Source organism: Meriones unguiculatus, chromosome 1 (assembly GCF_030254825.1).
Source record: "Meriones unguiculatus strain TT.TT164.6M chromosome 1, Bangor_MerUng_6.1, whole genome shotgun sequence".
Classification (NCBI taxonomy): Eukaryota; Metazoa; Chordata; class Mammalia; order Rodentia; family Muridae; genus Meriones; species Meriones unguiculatus.
The window spans coordinates 44,255,178-44,273,236 of record NC_083349.1 but is presented as its reverse complement, the minus strand read 5'-3'; the positions used below and the strand labels follow the sequence as shown (position 1 = coordinate 44,273,236).

The 18,059-nt window shown below is 37.4% G+C and overlaps 1 protein-coding gene across 5 annotated transcripts in view; it reads left to right on the top strand.

Annotated features, from left to right (window-relative positions):
- Rfx3 (regulatory factor X3) overlaps positions 1–18,059 on the top strand; it is a 276,587-nt gene that overhangs the window by 178,896 nt on the left and 79,632 nt on the right. For all 5 annotated transcript variants that reach the window (XM_060388037.1, XM_060388031.1, XM_060388051.1 and 2 more), the window contains one exon: positions 1,721–1,979. In XM_060388037.1, the coding sequence (XP_060244020.1) occupies positions 1,721–1,979 (259 nt within the window). The remainder of the gene's footprint in view (positions 1–1,720; positions 1,980–18,059) is intronic.

Below are 18,059 nucleotides of genomic sequence, written 5' to 3'. Positions count from 1 at the left end.
CTCTCTGATAATGACTGAATAAAACACTGATCTATGAGTATAGAAAAATATCATTAGGAGTCACTTTATTGATACCTTTTTTAGACCAGTAGTGTTGGTTTTATCCTAGGTCTCTGGGCTTCATAGTCTGGTTCTTGCTCACCCAAGGAGTGTTGGATATAGATTCCATTTCATGGAGTGGGCCCTAAGTCAAGCATGATATTGGATGGCTACTCCCACAAGTTCTGTGCCACCATTGCCCTAGCATATAATGCAGGCAGGACTGATTATAGGAAGAAGATTCTGTGGCTGAGTTGCTGTTTATGTTCCTTTTTTGTAGCCTGCAGAGTGCCTTCCCACACCAAAGACAGAACATAGGGGTCAAGGCCCCATGTAGGCACCAGCTCAACACCTCCATGTTCAGTGAGTTGTGTGTGGGTGTTTAGAAATAGCTGTTGCTTATTAGAAAATTCAGATGTTAAAAATCTTGAATTTGAAACTAGCTTAGTGTGAGCACCTGTGTATCTTGTAGAACATAGTAAGGGCCTGTGGTCTAAGTTAAAGTAAGAAGAAAAGCATAACCACAAAAACTATCATATTTAACATGCTAGGAATATGGAGATTAGAAAAGGGGTTTGAGGGGTAAGAGGGAATGCGAAGAGTAGAACTGAAATGCCACAGAACATAAAGCACCCAACTAGCTGATACCAAGAGGATATGATACCTGCCCAACAGTGAGGCTTGGCCTCATGTGGGAGTGGAGTTAGAGGCTAGCAAGAACTGGAAATGTTAGGTTAGCATTTGAATTTTTAAAAATATGATCATGTGAAGTGTTTGTGACTGTACATTTTATATTTCTGTAATTTTGTAACTTCTTGTGAGCTTTTACATACTACAACATAAGAATTTTGAAAGCATCATGTAATGTAAGATGCCATCAACTGAAAATGAAAAAATCAGATAAGCTTAATCAGAACAGACAGAGAGGAAAAGGGCAACATGGAGTGGCCAGCAGTGTCATTCTGCAGATAGGTCAAAAAGAGACGAGGGCTGACAGGAGCCTTTTAGCCTGGTATTTACATTTGGTCACAAGTGACCTTATTAAAAGCCATTTCACTGAAAGGCTAAGGTCAGAAGCTTGACCAGACTTTTGGGGAAGTGGAAACTAAGTACATGAAGGGCTGGCACAGTCATTAACGAAGTAGAAAGAGTGTGACGGGGAGAGCCACCAAATGGAGATGAGTAGTGTTTCAGCTCAAAACCCTCTTGGTGGGAAGGAAGGAATCCATAGAAGCTCTTTTTGGATATGAAGGATAATCACTCCTCACTCAGCGCTGTGAAGTGACCTGAGGTTGACTTGTCAGCCACCACCCCGGTCGTAGCTGATCTCAGCCTTCCTAACACTGGCACATACTTGAAGTTCTAAATGAAGGGAAGAATTTGCTTAACACATTTTTTGTTTTGCAGAGAACTGACTTATTCGTGAGTTGGAGAGTGCTTCCTATAGAGGGTAAATGCACAGAAACAAGTTAAGGTTCTCCTTAAAGAAATAGACATTTAATTTGGAAGGGAAATCCAACTATTGGTTTAAAAAATAATATTACATAGAAAATTACAAAACTCAATAGATTTCAAAGGCTGTACATTAATGATGTATCTTTAAATACATTTGTATTAAAGAGAGCAATTGTGATACAAACAAGTTGGTAAATCTCTCCTTCTCTTTCTCCTTCCCCTAAAGCCGAACGACAACTTACCCTTACACAGAAACACAGATGTACAGCCAGAACACTGGAGGAAACTACTTTGATACTCAAGGAAGTTCTGCACAGGTGACTACTGTGGTGTCCTCCCACAGTATGGTGGGCACTGGCGGCATTCAGATGGGCGTCACCGGAGGACAACTCATCAGCAGCTCGGGAGGGACCTACCTGATTGGCAACTCCATGGAGAATTCTGGTCACGCTGTGACACACACGACTCGGGCCTCCCCAGCGACAGTAAGTGTTTGAGGGTTTACTTGCACCAGCTGCTCTGGCTCCGTTGTACTGTTTTTCTCTATGGAGAGAAACAAAGCCTGTAGACTGGACTGGGACAAACTGTGTGAAGCAGTTTTCCTAGGCCAGCATTGTGCAAGATGTAACAGGCAGATACAGAGACTGTTGCTGACACGTATGCCCCAGTTCAGCAAGTAGAAAAGTTTTATCAACAACAGGACATTAGATTTAGATAAGTGAGGTTTTCTAATGCAGATACTGACTTGGCCATGTTTGGGGCTCATGCCTGGATCAAGGCAGAGGGATTGCTGTGAATTCAAGGCCAGCCTGAACCATATGCCACCTGTACTGTATTTTATTTAATACATTGAGAAAACTGGTTTGCTTTTATAATCGAAAGCCACCTGTACTTGTTTTTAATTTACCAAAATATGTGGATACATGCCTGTCATCCTAGCTCATGGGAGGCAGGGGCATGAGGGTTGTGAGTTTGAGGCCAGACTGGGCTATGTTGTGTGACCCGGTCAGAAGAAGGTGTGTTGCCATCTGTATTTACCAGAGTCACAAGAAAAGCCTGTGGGAAGCACTGATAACAGTGATCACACTTGGGACACTTGTGTTGGTGCTGATCACAGCTCTAAGCAAATGACAGCGTGAGGAGGCTTTTTCAGAGAGCAGTTTTCAAGTACGTAAGTGTAAATACGCACTTTGACACAGAAGGATGACATGTCAGTATGAAAGTATTTGTTGAAATGCTGTCAGAAATCTAGAAAGGGATGTACCATTTGATATCACCAAGCGATAATCTCAACCATGCATGAAAGGGAGAATGACTGCCTAAGACAATCAAATCCTACTTGATTCATATGAAATAGTGCTGGTGGAGCCAGGAACATAGCCCAGTGGCATCATGCTTAGTATGTTCAGGGTCCTGAGATCTATCCCTAGCTCTGCAGAGAGGTGGGGAGTGTAGAGGTGGGGGTTTGAAATGACTACATGCGCACTTTTCTTATTACATTAGCATATAGTTTGTTCTTGAAATGAAATGAGGGAGTCGTGAAGGGGGGAGAAAAGGATAGTAGGCTTACATTTTTCACTTTTGGGTTTTCTCCAGAATGTTCTATGCACTTTACACTTCTCTGTGTGTTTGTAATAATGATGTTGTCATCATTATTAGTGCCCTTTTCTTAATCAAAATTTAAAACCTCTGTTTTTAATTCAGTGTTTTTTAAACATCAGAACAGATATTTTGAGTGGAAAGGTTTTTATTCTTTTCTTTTTGCATTTTTTCCTGCACATTTTCTAATTGCTTTTTGTATGTATTGTCTCTTCTGTTTGATAATTTTATATTTCTAAATTTTTCAGTTATACAAATGTTTATATAGATTAAAAATATAGAAAATTTCCACTAATCAGCCACATCCTCTCTGTGTTACTCTATAGAACAGTGCTATACTAAATAATTTCTTGATTTCCTTCTAGCTTTAGAATTATAACAGTTACAAAAGAATTATGAAATGTAGACAAAAAGTAAGTTTATATGTATCATAAAAGGAAAATGGTCCCAGTAGTTTATTACTTCCCCATTGAGGTATATATTAAGTGCAATTTCTGAATGTAAGGAAAGAATCTGTTATTTCTCAAGGCCTTGTATACTGTCTCACTTTTGTTTCACCCACTCCATCATACTGTCGTGCCATCCTCTGACCCCATCCTTTACTTTTTATCTCTTGTATCCATTCGCATTTGCCTTCATACCAGTTTTAACTCTCTAAATATCCCCAGTAATATGTCTGGGTAGCAGATTAATGTAGCTCATTCTTGTTTGTAGAGTCTAGAACCCAAGTTAATGTTTACCAAAGTCTTTAGGATGTGTAAGCACTGATTTATGGTTAAAAAGATTGACTAAGAGAGCTCTTTCCTAACAAACATTTTATTGAATAAAGAAGAAAACTGGAAGCTGGTTTCCGCCTTCCACCTTCCCGATGGTGAGTGCTCTCTGTCACAAACAATTCCACATTTGGCTAAGGCTGAGGATCTGGCTTGCTTCCATGTATGTGGACCTATCTGCATTGCCCACGTGGCACGCCTGGGTTGGCTACCCAGAGGCTATTTAAGCTGTGGGCTGGCTTTCCCCAGGGTCCGAGGATTGTTCAAGGTTCCTGAATAAACTACATTGAAAAAAAAAAAAAAAGAAGAAAACTGGGTTTGCCTTTCAACTTTTGTATCAAATTATTGTTTTATCAAAGAAAATTCTAAGAAATTTGGATCCAATATAGGCAAAATCTGTGTTTCTGATTTGTTATTCATTTAAGAATATGGTTTGCTTTCAAAGAGGCCCATATTTGTTGGAACATTTGTAAACTTTTAATCTTCAAACTAGAACAAATAGTTTTCAAATGTGAAAAAAAATAAGTTTTTTTTTTTTTTTTTTTTTTTAATTTGAAGGGAGTTTAACTTGACTGTATAGCATATTAAAACTACATTCTAAGCCAGGCAGTAATGTAGTAATTATTCTGTTACAAAGATAATTCAATGAAATAAATGATAGAACCTTAAAAAAATCCCCAGTAATAACATGGTTAATGTTTATGTAATTTGTAAGTTCCGTTGCCAAATTAAATATTATATTTCAGGTAAATTTAATATATAGTTATAGATATTAAAAGGTTAAATTTATAGGTTTTAAAACAGTAGATGCCTATGCAAGATGGCATTCCTCCTAGGGTTTCCACTATATAACTTTGGAATAATTTATTATATCAGTTTGTCAAGTAAACTCATAAATGAGTTATAGCAACTAGGAATAATAGGAATTATTATATATATATTTACACACATACACATATATACACTTAAAATATCCATTTCTGGGGAGTTGTAAGTCTGATGTATTTGGGCTTGGTTTGTTTTCTTTATACATTAATATTTCCTTTTTTAACAAAAATCGTGTAAAAGTTGACTATGAAGAGAAATTTTATCTATGAACTCTTATTGAAATCATACAATAGTTATATCTAAACCTGTCTGTAAGCACTGCCAGTGTTTAAAATGTTTCTTTAAATTTATTACCAAGCTATGTATTTGATTTACATCTACCTCAATAATGCTCAAAAAACCTACTATTTTCCTCTTGCCAAATGCTGAAAATCAATACATTTCTTCTTCCTTTCCTTCTTTCTTCTTTCTTTCTTTCTTTCTTTCTTTCTTTCTTTCTTTCTTTCTTTCTTTCTTTTTCTTTTTCTTTTTCTTTCTTTCTTTCTTTTTTGGTTTTTAGTTTTTCAAGACAGGGTTTCTCTGACTGTCCTGGACTCACAGAGACAGGACAGTTTTATAGACCAGGCTGGCCTTGAACTCACAGAGATTTGCCTGCCTCTGCCTCCCTGAGTACCGGGATTACAGGTGTGTACCTGGCTATTTCTTCATTGTTTTGATACTTAGAAATCAGCATGCTTTTATTGGTTGCTATTCTTGATGCCATGTGTTTTTGTTTGTTTGTTTTGTTTTTTTTGTTTTGTTTTGTTTTGTTTGTTTTCCCCAGTCACCATAGAACCTTAGAAAAGCATATATATGAGCAGTGTCTGGCAACTTGTTGGTGGTCAAGATTCATGTGTGAGCCATATGCTCTGTGACAATTAAGTTCAGCTTTTCTGGCTGGTCTTGTTGTACCTACAATGTGTAGCATGAATAATAGAACTGTCTGTAGGAATCTCTGATGTTTTATCCAAAATTCCTGACTGAAGAAAATAGAGTCACTGCTCTGTATCTACATATTTCTCTGTAGATTTAATCACCTTACAGGAAATACTTAAGAAAAACATTATGGTGAACATGTACATACTTTTCGCTTGCCATTCTCCCCAAAATAGTGTAGTATTAAAATATTTTTGTAACATATTGATGTTGTTTTAGGTACTGTAAAAAAGATGATATAAGCAGTCTGGCATGCGAGGTAGCTTAGTGGGTAGAAATACATCCCACCAAACCTGATAACCTGCATTCAGTCCTTAGGACTCACATGGGGAAAAGGAACATGAGCTCTCAAAAGTTGCCCTTTGACCTCCACATGTTGGGACACACACACACACACACACACCTTTATTTTTTAAAGAAAGTACATAAGAGCTTTCTGATATGTTATGTATAACTCGTGCCATATTTTGTATAAGGCACATCTGTCCCTAGTGAACATTCAAGGACAACAGGGACAACCATAGTCAACTAGACCATTGCTGAAGAGCAGAGAAGCAAGTGCAGTTCACTCCACTCAGTTGATAGGAAACCAGTTAAGACGCTTGGAAAGACCAGCTGAGCACTGTGATTCATTTCCTGTCTAGCACTTTCATACCTTGGTCCTCAGAATAACTTCGTTGATGATGTTCTTACACAATCCACTTGTCTGTACAGAAATATTCTCATTTAAAATTATTAGGAATAACAGCATGTCCTAAGAAAAGTTAAATGTGAAAATAACATGGCCGTCCTAATGAAGAAGGTTGATGATTAAAATCCACTATGGAGAAAAATCAAAGGTCATCTCCTGTAATGCTTTGCTGCCTAACCTAAAACATGTTTATTGAAACCATCTTTGCTCTATTATAGTCATCTCTGGATTATTAGGGGAATTTCTATTTCAAGTATAATTTACTTTAGCTTTATAACTTTAAATGGGAAAGGCTTTATTAGGATGATTTAATAGTTCGTATTTGGCCTGTGATAATGGTAATGAATTTTATATTATGAATATATTACGGTACAAACTCTCAGTACTTCTATATCATGGAAACACCACTTTTTTTTTAACTTACTGTGTCATGTGGTCAATAAGAGCCCCTGTCTTTATAGATTATATATGTATATTTCTCTACATAGACATATATTCTTATATAAATACATACATGAAAGACGGTTTCTGCTGAATACTAAGGATTTTAAAAAGTGTTAGCAGTTTTGTTGAAGTTCAGCTAAGTTGTATTATAAATGTCTTGGACTTTATTCAGTTGAAATTAGTAACCTGTTGTTGCTATTTTATAGCCCTCCAGGTTTGGAGGTTGGTTATTGTCACAAGTCTGGACTTACCTCATGTCTTCCCTCTGTCTGCTACCATCTTCCCTTCATTTTATTTGAAATTGTCCTTTTTCATTTTTAGGTAGCATCTTCATTTTTAGAATTGTGAATTTTGAAAACGAAATAATTTTCATTTGCAGAACAAAAACTTGTGAATGCAGTGATATTTTTGCACTTATAACAACATATTATAGCTTATACTATTCTAGACAGTGAATAGCAATATGCTTTAAAAACTGTCATCATTCCTCTGTTAAATAATATTTGTATTTTATAATTAGTTATTGCTTTGTTCTTCTTAACTAGATAGTATACATTAGGCACTTTAAGACTGTGATATAAAATTAATTTTAGGTTCTACATGTAACATTTATATATGTGTGTATTTATTTAAAAGCTTTTGGCAAAATTAGATCCTGCCAAAAAGCACAAAGAAATATGTTGAATGTAATATTATATATCTTTACTAACTAATGTAATATATAATATACCTTAACATTTTGGAGGAAACTTCAGCGGCTATCTATTACTATGTGAATAAATTTTAGCTTAATTTACATAATTTAGAGAAAACTAGCTCAAGTATTTAAGGAACCAATATGTATTTGAGCAGAAGCATGTATGATCTTAGCATTTCTCTCTATTGCTAAAACCAAACTGAGCCATTAAGTGAAACTTGCAAACAGAATGGCAGGAATCTTCTGCTTCCAGCACAAAATCATAAATTGATTGAAGGTTCAAGGACCTCGTTTTTAAAGTACTCAAAAAAATGGGGCTTGGACTGCCCTGTAGTCTTTATCCCTTCATCCTTATTCCATCCAGCTGTCAGTCAGTTGCAGTAGCTCTAGCCTCAGGCAGATAAGAGCCAAAGGCAGTAATTTTGCATTTAAGGCTTAGAACATTCCACTCCTAGAAATACTGATAAACCAGAAGGTTAAGACAAAAAAACCCTGATGGGCCTCCAGTCTTCTGTGCAGACAGGATTTTCCTGAATTTATAAAGAAGTTACGGTAATAACTAGTTTATTTCATATTAGAGCAGCATTTCAAAAATGTAAGTATATTATAATGTTCTAGAAATAGCTGCATTTTATTTCATAGAAGTTCTGAATTAGAAAGATTAATTAAATCTGAAAAATAGGAAAGTACATTGTGTCCCTCCTGGCCAGCTGTATTGTTTTTGGCTTGAACTTCCTTAGATTTATAAACTTCAAGTTTACTAGTTAAAACTACTATAAACTTTGATGCAAAAAATCACAAACTTAATGTTTCATTCATAAAAATTTGGTATATAGCTAAATAATGAAGTATATTGGTGATATTTAAAACATACTGTCTTCTATAATATCTAAGTCAGCGTTAGTCCCATAAAATTTTAATACTTCTCCTCAGTGTGGTGGGGAAATGCAGCACTTGCATGTGTGTGCTTAGCCGTTCTCCCGTGAGTGGGATTTCCTCATGTGCCAGGTTTGTGTATTCAGTTCCCACAACATGGAGTGTGACTGCCTTTGCTGTGTGCACATCTACATTGTGTTTACCATCCAAAGAAGTAGCATCTTTATTGTGTTGTATTTCACATACGCAGCTGAGGCGTAGCTGTAATTGCAGGAACTTTCATGGGTATGTTTGTAACATACCCAGATTGTTAAAAACGACTGTTCACGTTCATTTATAAGTTGTTGTTGCTGTTTTCTTGCATAAGCTTCCTGAGTTTTCTTTTTGATGTATAAGAAAGAAAGATAAGGCCTCTTCACTCTTGGGATTTGGGGATAAATACTTTTGTGCAGTCAGGGTGGCCTCAAACTATTCATTTTCTGACCTTAGAACTTTGAAGGCAAAGTTTGTACACATGTGCTACCACACATAGCAAGGTTTAGTTTTTGATGTGCTTTCAGAGATACAGGAAGATGCAATTAAGGAAGAGATGGCAAGAATGTACAAAAATGAAAGGGAAATTAGAAATCAGAATCTGAGATGACACAACTATCTGAGATTGCAGAGACTCGGATGAAGCCATTTTAAGAGATTTCGTGAAGTTGCTTCAAACACTGGCTTCATTTGTTGTAAGTGTAAGCAGTGTTGGAAAATATAGCGGGAGCAAGTTATAGTTTACAGCTAAGAAGTGATTGTCTCTGAGGTATTAAGATTGAAATTAAACTTGATCGCTCCTCAATTACACTGTTGGAATTTTGAGAATGAAAATAATGAAAACGAGGTATAAATTTAAAAGTCAAAACTATTCATATCCCAGATTTTGAGTTGACAGTGAATGTTTTGTGTTTGTATTCATGTATTTGAGTTTAAATTAGCCTCTTATTCCATATTTATAGCATTTCATGGATACACAGTGTGTGTGTGTGTGTGTGTGTGTGTGTGTGTGTGTGCACGTGTGCGCGTGCACATGGCGCTTTCTGGGAACTGAACTAACTAACATACGTGTGCATGATAAACTATGCTCTCTATCACTGAACAATCCTACCAGCTTCTCAATTATTTTCTTTCGCTGCGCTCTTCAACAGTCATTTTAATGACTGATGCTGTGTTTCCACAGACTATGTCAATGGAACTAGCTCCATCACTGAAGGCTTGTCCTCTAAGACAGGAGTGCATATCCATAATTAATACCCCAGACTATATTTTTGAAAGTGTTTCAGTTAGTTTTATCCTATCTCTCATTATATTGTTTAACTAGAATGTTAAATTTAAAAAATTTTTATTTGATTAATTTTGAGTCATAAAAATCATGATTGTTTTGTAGTAATTTTGCTAATTAAAAGTTAAAAGTTGCTTTAAAAAATCACAAAACAAATAATACTAAGACTTCAAAGCCTGTCTTTTTATAGTGCACTGGCCTGCTTATGCTGCTTCAGCAATAGCAATAGTCTGACTCTTGCAACGGGGAGAACAACCTTTGATTGCATTTTGGTGCAGTGTTCCTCTAATGTGAGGATATTCTCTAGGGAGCATCACTGCACCTCATTTCCAGAGCTCGGACTTAGTGACTATAGGCAAGAGACCCAGAATTTGTAGGTCTAACAAATTATAGTAATTACTGCTTTCACAGTGATTATATAGACTACGTACAATAGTGAAGATGTTCAGGTTGTTTTTCTTTTTTTTTATTCTGACAAATGTATTTATTTGCTTGGTTCTTCTCCTTCTTGTTTGCTTTTGGGTTTTTTTTTTGTTTGTTTGTTTGTTTGTTTTTGTTTTTTGACCCTAGCCTATCAGGTCTCATCAGGACTGGGTTGTCTATTTTTTAAACATGAACTGGAATTCACAGTAAAGCAATGGAGAACTGACTTTTTTTTTTCTGAGATCTGTTTTCACTATTAATCCAACTTCACCATTTGTAGTAGTCATATCCAAATTTAGTATTTATTCTTAAGTTGGATTTTACAGTTTTGTCTGAAAAGAAATGTGTGCATTTTATTGAGATTATTCATTTTCTTTTGTTGTTGTTGTTTTTTAATCTGTAAGGCACATGAATTGGGGAAGGCAAACACCCAGGAAAGGACCTGACTATCTTCCCCTTTATGGCAGATATATTTTCTTTAATGTTTTTCGGATGTTCATATGTATGCATTTCATAAATATTCTTGTATTTTTGCATAAATTCTGACTTTTGATATTGCAAAGACTCGAGAATCTTGTAGGTAACCAATAGCTGTCTAATTGTATTTTTATTATTTATTTACTTTACATCCTAATCGCACCTTCCTCTCCCTCTTCTCCTCCCAGTCTTTCACACCCCCATTGACCCTCCTCTCCTTCTCAGAAAGGGGGCAGCCTGCCATAGATATCCCCCAGCATTGGCATATCATGTTGCAGTAATGATCCAAAGGCAGGCAACAGAGTCAGAGACAGCCTCTGCTTCGCTTTAGGAGTCCCACATGATGACCAAGCTCCACAAGTGTTACATACGTGCAGAGCGCCTAAGACGGCTGCATGCATGCTCTCTGGTTGGCAGTTCAGTCTCTATGAGTCCTATGGGCCCAGGTTAGTTGACTCTATAGGTTTTCTTGTGGTGCCCTTGACCTCTCTGGCTCCCTCAATTCTAGTGAAGATGTTTTTAGTGCTCAGATTCAACTAGAAAAGGCTAGGACCAGTTGCATATAAGCTTGCTCTTAAACCCCATCTCTTCCTGCTAACGCAGCAGAGCCCTAAAGGGAAGATCTAGCCCCTGGCCTCTCCAGTGGATAGTTTTATACACTGGTTATATCATCCCTATAGATGGGGTGACATTAATTTCACAGAGTAATTACAGGACACCCAATATAGAAAATGCTTTGGTTTAGTCCATCATCTAAATTTAAACTATTACCAGAACATACCTAACTTATATATATTTCTGATCCATATGTTTTCTTCTTTTTCTCCTAACACATGCCTTGGCTACAATTTTGTTTGAGCTCTTTCATGACAAACCGCAACTGCACATTAAATATTATATATGTATGTATGTATATATATACATATTCCCTCTTGTTGCTTTTATAAAGATGTGTATTACTTTTGGCTATGTGTATGTAAGTGGTCTGCGTCCTGGAGCTACACTTACTTGTGAAGTGAGCTGTCGGATATGGGCTCTGAGATCTGAATTCAGATTCTCTACATGAGCAGGGTACACTCTTGAATTCTAAGCCATCTCTCCAAACCTATGTGGCTCTTTCTCACTGTCAACATAGGTAATTATGGTGAATAATCACCATGCTCCGAAATGAATGCTATCCTGCCTTAAAATTTCTTACACAAAACGCACTAGCCATTAATTTTTCAATTTAGCCCTGCTTGAGTTTTCTGTAGCGAAGCAGAATAAAGTGATTCTTTTTTGTCATGTAGCTTTAATGGCCTCTAATCTAGTTACCAATAGAGTCCTTCTTCCCCTCTGATAACTAAAGATTTAGGGCTCTCATTAACCTCCCCCTCACATTCTTTTTAACTTTATTTACTTGTATTTTATGTTCATTGGTGTTTTGTGTGCATATATATCTGTATGAGGGTTTCAGTTCCCCAGAAACTGGAGTTACAAACAGTTTTGAGCTGCTGTGTGGGTGCTGGGAATTGAGCCCAGATGCTCTCAAAGAGTAGCCAGTGCTCTTAACTGCTGAGCCATCTCTCCAGCCCACCTTTCTCTTTCAAGCATTCTTAACTTTCAGCTCCCATTAGAATGACACATAAAGCTCTACTTGGAGCATTTGAGAGCTCACAAGTAGCTTAAAGGAGAAAGGAAGGCTTTATTTTGACTCCCTATCTGTCCTGTCAGGAAAGTTATAGTGGCAGGAGCTTGAGGTAACTGAGCACACTGTGCCCATTGTGAGGAAGCAAAGGGAGAGGAGCACTCATGTGAAAGAACAGTAGGTGAAAGTTCAGGTGAGTGAGTGAACCTTCTCATTTTTATTCATTACATTATCTCCATCCGTGGGGGTACTCTCTGGGCTACAGAGGGTCATCTAACCTCCATTATCTGATAAACTCTCAAAGACATGCCCAGGGGCTATAACCTGATCTAGATAATTCCCTATAGGCATTGCCAGTGCTAACCTGATCTAGATGGTCCTGTATAGGCATTACCAGAAGCTTATCTAATCATAGATAAGATATAATTATTCAATTATTTATGTACATGAATGTGTATAAAAACACGTCAGAGAGATTTCCTTTTTTTTGTTCTGTGTGAATTATATAAAATTTACCATTTCTTCATCTTTACTGTCATAGATACTTACTTCCTTGGCATTATGATTGCTCCAAATGAGCACTGTGTTCTAGCCTCTCAGTTACTCAGACCAGAAGCATCTGGGTAGATTTTCCCGACTCTGGTTTTTAGAGTTACTTATTTCATTCTATGCGATTGTGTGTTTTGCTTGCATATATCGGTGTACCGTGTGTGTGCCTGGTGCCCATCCATGTCAGAAGAGGGCGTCAAACCCCTAGGAAGTAGAGTCATGGATGATCATGAGATGCCTGGCACAGGCGCCAGGAACTGACCTTAGCTGTTGTGCAGAGCAGGTGGTGCTCTAACAGCTCTTCAGCCCCATTTTACTGAAGACTTACAGAAGAATTTGAACACTTAACATACCTTCTAAAACATAGTCACAGAAAGCCTCTGTGTAGCACCCTATCTTGTCTATCTATGCATTCTGCAAATGACCCTCCATCTTCTCAGAGGGTTCTGATCTCCTCTAGCCTTTCAACCACTTAGTAGAGCACTAAGGTATGGTGGCAGCTCAGCAAAGAAGCCACCCCATTAGAGCCATTCTCCTTTTTAGAAGGCAGTGAGTGTAATAATTATAGTAGAGAATAATAACAGTGAAATGTTACTTCCATTTCATTGACACTGTGCACTCTTTTAGAAAAGACATTAATCTTCTTTTTGAGTATGAGCGAAAAAATAAAAATGCAGTTTAACATCCAAGCATCATTGGACCCTCTTCTTTCCACTCTGGTCCTCTTTCATTCAGGACCTAGGTGGGTCTTTTCCTGAAGTCCCTTTTGAGCTATCGATGTCATTGTCGTTGCTGTGGGTACCATAGTGTGGCTCTGCAGCCTTGGGGCCTGCCACCGTATTCACAACTCTGGGAAGGCAGCATGTTTTGCTCATGAGAATGTTTTCAGCCTGAGCTTTGAACTGTGTATTTGCTATTCTAGCTTTCTTTCTCATTAGATAATAAAGACCGTGTCCACACCAAGTTCTTCCTTGAGGAGTTGCTGAGTGTTTGTAGGATCAGTGCTGAATTCATTACTCTCCCTCCTGGGTGGAAAATACTTTATCTCCATGCTTCTTCAGATATTCAAATCCCAATTCCTTAGAAAATACAGAATATTTTCTTACTGTTCTAGTCTACTATATTTGCATATTTGATATATTTTTAAATGTTTTCTGCCTTACAAAGTTCGTGCATCAATTTTTTTCTTGAGCCAAAAGAACCAAGTGTAGGTGTACTTATTGCCACATGGTCGTTTTTACTACATTTATGAGTATGTAAATCAAATTTTTGTTGCTGTGACAAACACCTGAAAGGAGAGGAGGAAGAGAACAAGGGAGAATTTATTATAACTCACAGTTTGAGCCATGATTGGCTGGTCCCATGTGCTAGGAGCTTATGGCTGAGTAAATTACCTTGTGGTGGCCAGGAAGCAGAGAAAATAGGCAATCAAGAACCACTCAGCACCTTTAAGAACCCACACAGTTCCCTTCATTTTTTACAATTACTGCCTTACATTTCCATGGCTTTTCAAAATGGGTCCAAGAATTCAACACATGAATTTCTGGGGACATTTCATATTCAAATTATTACATTCTGCCCCTGTCCCAAAAGTTCATGACTACCCATACTGTGAAATGCTTTTAATCTCTTCCACAAAAAGTCTCTAAAGTCAATAGTTTCAAGATTGTTCAGATGTCTAAAGTCTGAGGCTGAAGGCAAAGTCTTTGCTGAGAGTCAGCTCTGAAGTTAACATGTGTACTGCTACCTGTATACAGCTGTACAAAGAATTAGAGCACAGAAGAGGGAGAGGACCAAACCAAATCTGAAACCCAGCATGGCAGGCATGAGGTCCTGTACCTCCATGTCTGCCATCTCTGACATGTTGATGTATGCTCCAAAGTACTTGGGAATCCCTGACCCTACAACCTTGCTACTTGTCAGTACCTTTTCTTTTTAGTTGACTCTACTCATTGACTAAAGCTCTCCTCCGCAGACATTCCATCTTCCTAGAATATCGTACTCTCAGGGGTTCTCCATTTCATCTTTTCACTCTCACTGCTTCACAAAGTTTGCCCTCTCACAAGCTACCTGCAGGGATTCTGACCCTGACACACACTGGTCTGGATTTCCAAGCCTACCGTTGAAATCTGGGTGGAATGCTCCATGACCTTGGAACTGTTAACATTCTACGTGTCTGTAGAACTAAGCATCATGTGGACAGCATCGAGATCTGATACCAGCTTGGGTCTCTTGCACTATGGCTCCAGTAGCTTCAGAATGCCTGGGTGGCTTAATACAAACTGAAATTCTTTCCTAGGCAGTCCTGTGGAGCAAGGGGCATTGGAGTTGTCTTCTCAAGTCTTTGAAATGAGTTGAAACTTTCCTTCTCTTGCCCCTTAGAATGGGTATGGTGTGGTTCATTCCTCACATGCCCTCAAGGTACTCTTATCTTCCAGATGTAAGTAGCTTCTTTTAATTTATTTTTGTGTTTCAGTTTTTTTGTTGTTGTGTGTTTGTGTTGGTTTATGTGTATAGTATATGCATATCTGTGTTTCCAAGTGTGGGTACCTTTTGTTCCCACAGAGAACAGAGTATGTCACAATTGTCCTGCTCTATCATTCTCAGCTTTATTCCTTTGAAACTGTTTCTTGTTGAACCTGCAGCTAGCCCAGTGACCAGCAAACCCAGCAATCCTCCTGTTTCAACTCCTGACATCACTAGAGTTACATGCTAGGCTTTCTGTGTGAGTGCTGGCATTCGATCGTGTGGTTGAGAGCATGCTTGAGCAGTCCACCTTAGTGCGAACAGGAAAAGGCAAGAAAGAGAGTGTCGGTGGAAGCATTCTCTATTTTTCTCTCTTTGTTCTACTTGGACTCCCAACCTATGGAACACCCGTCACATTAGTGTCTTTCCTCTTAGCTGTTCTCTGTTAAGCCTCACAGCCACCCCTAAAGGTGCTTCTGGTACAGTCAAGACTGTCCATTACAGTAACCATCTGATCTTCTATCCCGAACTTGCTACATTCATTTTTCTTTCCCGATTTAGAGCACACACTGTGCTGTTTTGCTTCCTAATTTACTTCAATTCTTGCTCCCTAGCATACATTGTCTTTGTGTTTTTCACAAGGGAATACTTCTCTTTTAGTATGAATTTCAAATTTGGGGAAATGTAAACAAGGAGAAAATCTAAAGGTTTATAACTCTACTTAAATATATGTTATGTGAGTACAGGGTTCACAGTTTTGATCATAGCTTAGAAATTATCTAGTAGGGATAAATTATGAAGGACCAACACCTTTTAGACAGTCAGTATACCTGTCCTGGTGGATGCAGTTGGACCTGGTTTGTCTTGCCTAATTTTGCTACCTTTCCCAGAGCTCCTTTCTTCTGGCTTCTCTACTGGCTTTAGAGGACTGTATGTGGCTCAGTAGAAGGGCTGTGAGCAATCTTTAACATGCAAAAAAATAAAATAAAACCAGAAAGTAGCCCGAGTAGAGAGGTTCATTTCCTGACAACCTGGCCTTGTAGAGCATCAGCTGGGAATCAGGCGCCACCGTAGTAGCAGCTTCTACAACACAGAAACTAAGGAAACCAGTTGCTTGCTGAACTGACTTAAAGCTGCTCCCTCACAAACTCTTAGTGAGGATTTATTCCTGAATGTGATTCGGCTGTTATAATTCTGGTAATTTTTATCTTACATTTAAATTTATAAAATCACAAGGTATGGCTCATTTTATATTTATTTATAAAAATGCAATCTCTCATCTAAATTTCCACTCTCAAACGTTAAAGAAATTGTAGGCATTTGAACAAAGTATAATTTTGAGCAAATTTTTCTTAGAAATGCTTTATAATCACATGAATGTTTTCAGTTGTCTTATGTACTGTCTTTTCCTTTTGAAAACAAGAGCACTTCTTGATACCTCTTAGGAGATTTAACACCAAGGCTGAAGAGATGGCTCAGCAGTTTAGGATCACAGACTGCTTTTCCAGAGGGCCTGGGATAAGTTCCCAGCACCCATATAGTAACTCAAAAACTGTCTGTGACTCTAGGACTCTCACATAGACAGACATGCAGACAAAACAACAATGCACATAAACCAAAAATAAAAATAAATTTAAAAGAGAGATCTAATACCAAGCATTAGTTTATCATTTTGGTGGGGGAAAAAAGTTCGTTCACTCCTTAAACTTACATCGTGCATTTTTAAATGTACTTATTTTAAGGTGAATAATATCACTTTCTTCTTATTATTTTCAAGTTTACTGTTAACTCTGTTATCATCTCAACTGATGGGGAGAATGATTTAAAAGCCACTTTGCCTAGTTTTATGATCTCAGTGACAGCTAACTATAGAATAGATTATTGTACATTTTTATGGATTGGTAACTGCTTACACTGAATTGATGATGTTTTCATAGTGTTGAAAATAATGAAATTTATTTTCTCAAATTGAATAATGATATTTTAATTAGCTAGTATTTTGCTATAAATCTGTTTCTAAATGCATTCTATTTAGTCTCAATAGAATATATAGTAGTGCTATAAACTATCACTGTCTTATGTGTGAGGTCATCAAGAGTACCGAAGGCTTGTTCCTGGAAGCAGTTGCTTAAGAATGATTTTGCGATTGCCTGTGGTTTGGTGGGATTACATTGAATAGAACTGATTCTGTTCTTGTCCACTTTTTGTTGCCTTTGAATTATTTTCTCTTCTACTCCTTTTTCTGCTATTATTTCTAATATTTCTGCTTCATCATCATGCCCTAAAATACAGTGTAGAGACCATAGTCACATCTGAATGCTCACCTGACTGACCTTTCCCTTCTAAATTTTAATGCAAGAGGAAAAGAGGGATGTGTAAATTTACTACCTTTTAGGCATAATGAAGGGTTTTTGTAACTTGCATTAAAATACTAATGCATATTAAACTCAGATTCAATTTCTTGATTTTTGTTTTGTGAGAGAATAGAACAAATGTTAAATATGCTTTAGGAGTAAGGCTATTTAGAGAGGGGCTAATATCCCACATTTTGAACTAGGCAAGAAAAAAAAAATAACTTCTTACAACTAGAACAATCTGCCAGTGTTCTCGATCCTTGGGTCTCCATACTGATTATAATTACAAAGTGTTCAGAAAGGATTACTTTTGTAATTGAGCTTATTATTAATGTGCATATCATATTTCATTCTCGAGGGATGGGAACGCTGGGGGGAAACACATTAAGTGATAGCTATTCATTAGCCATCATTGAAGAATGAATTAGACTTTAAGAATCAATCAGAAATTCTCTGGTCAGCCTTTTA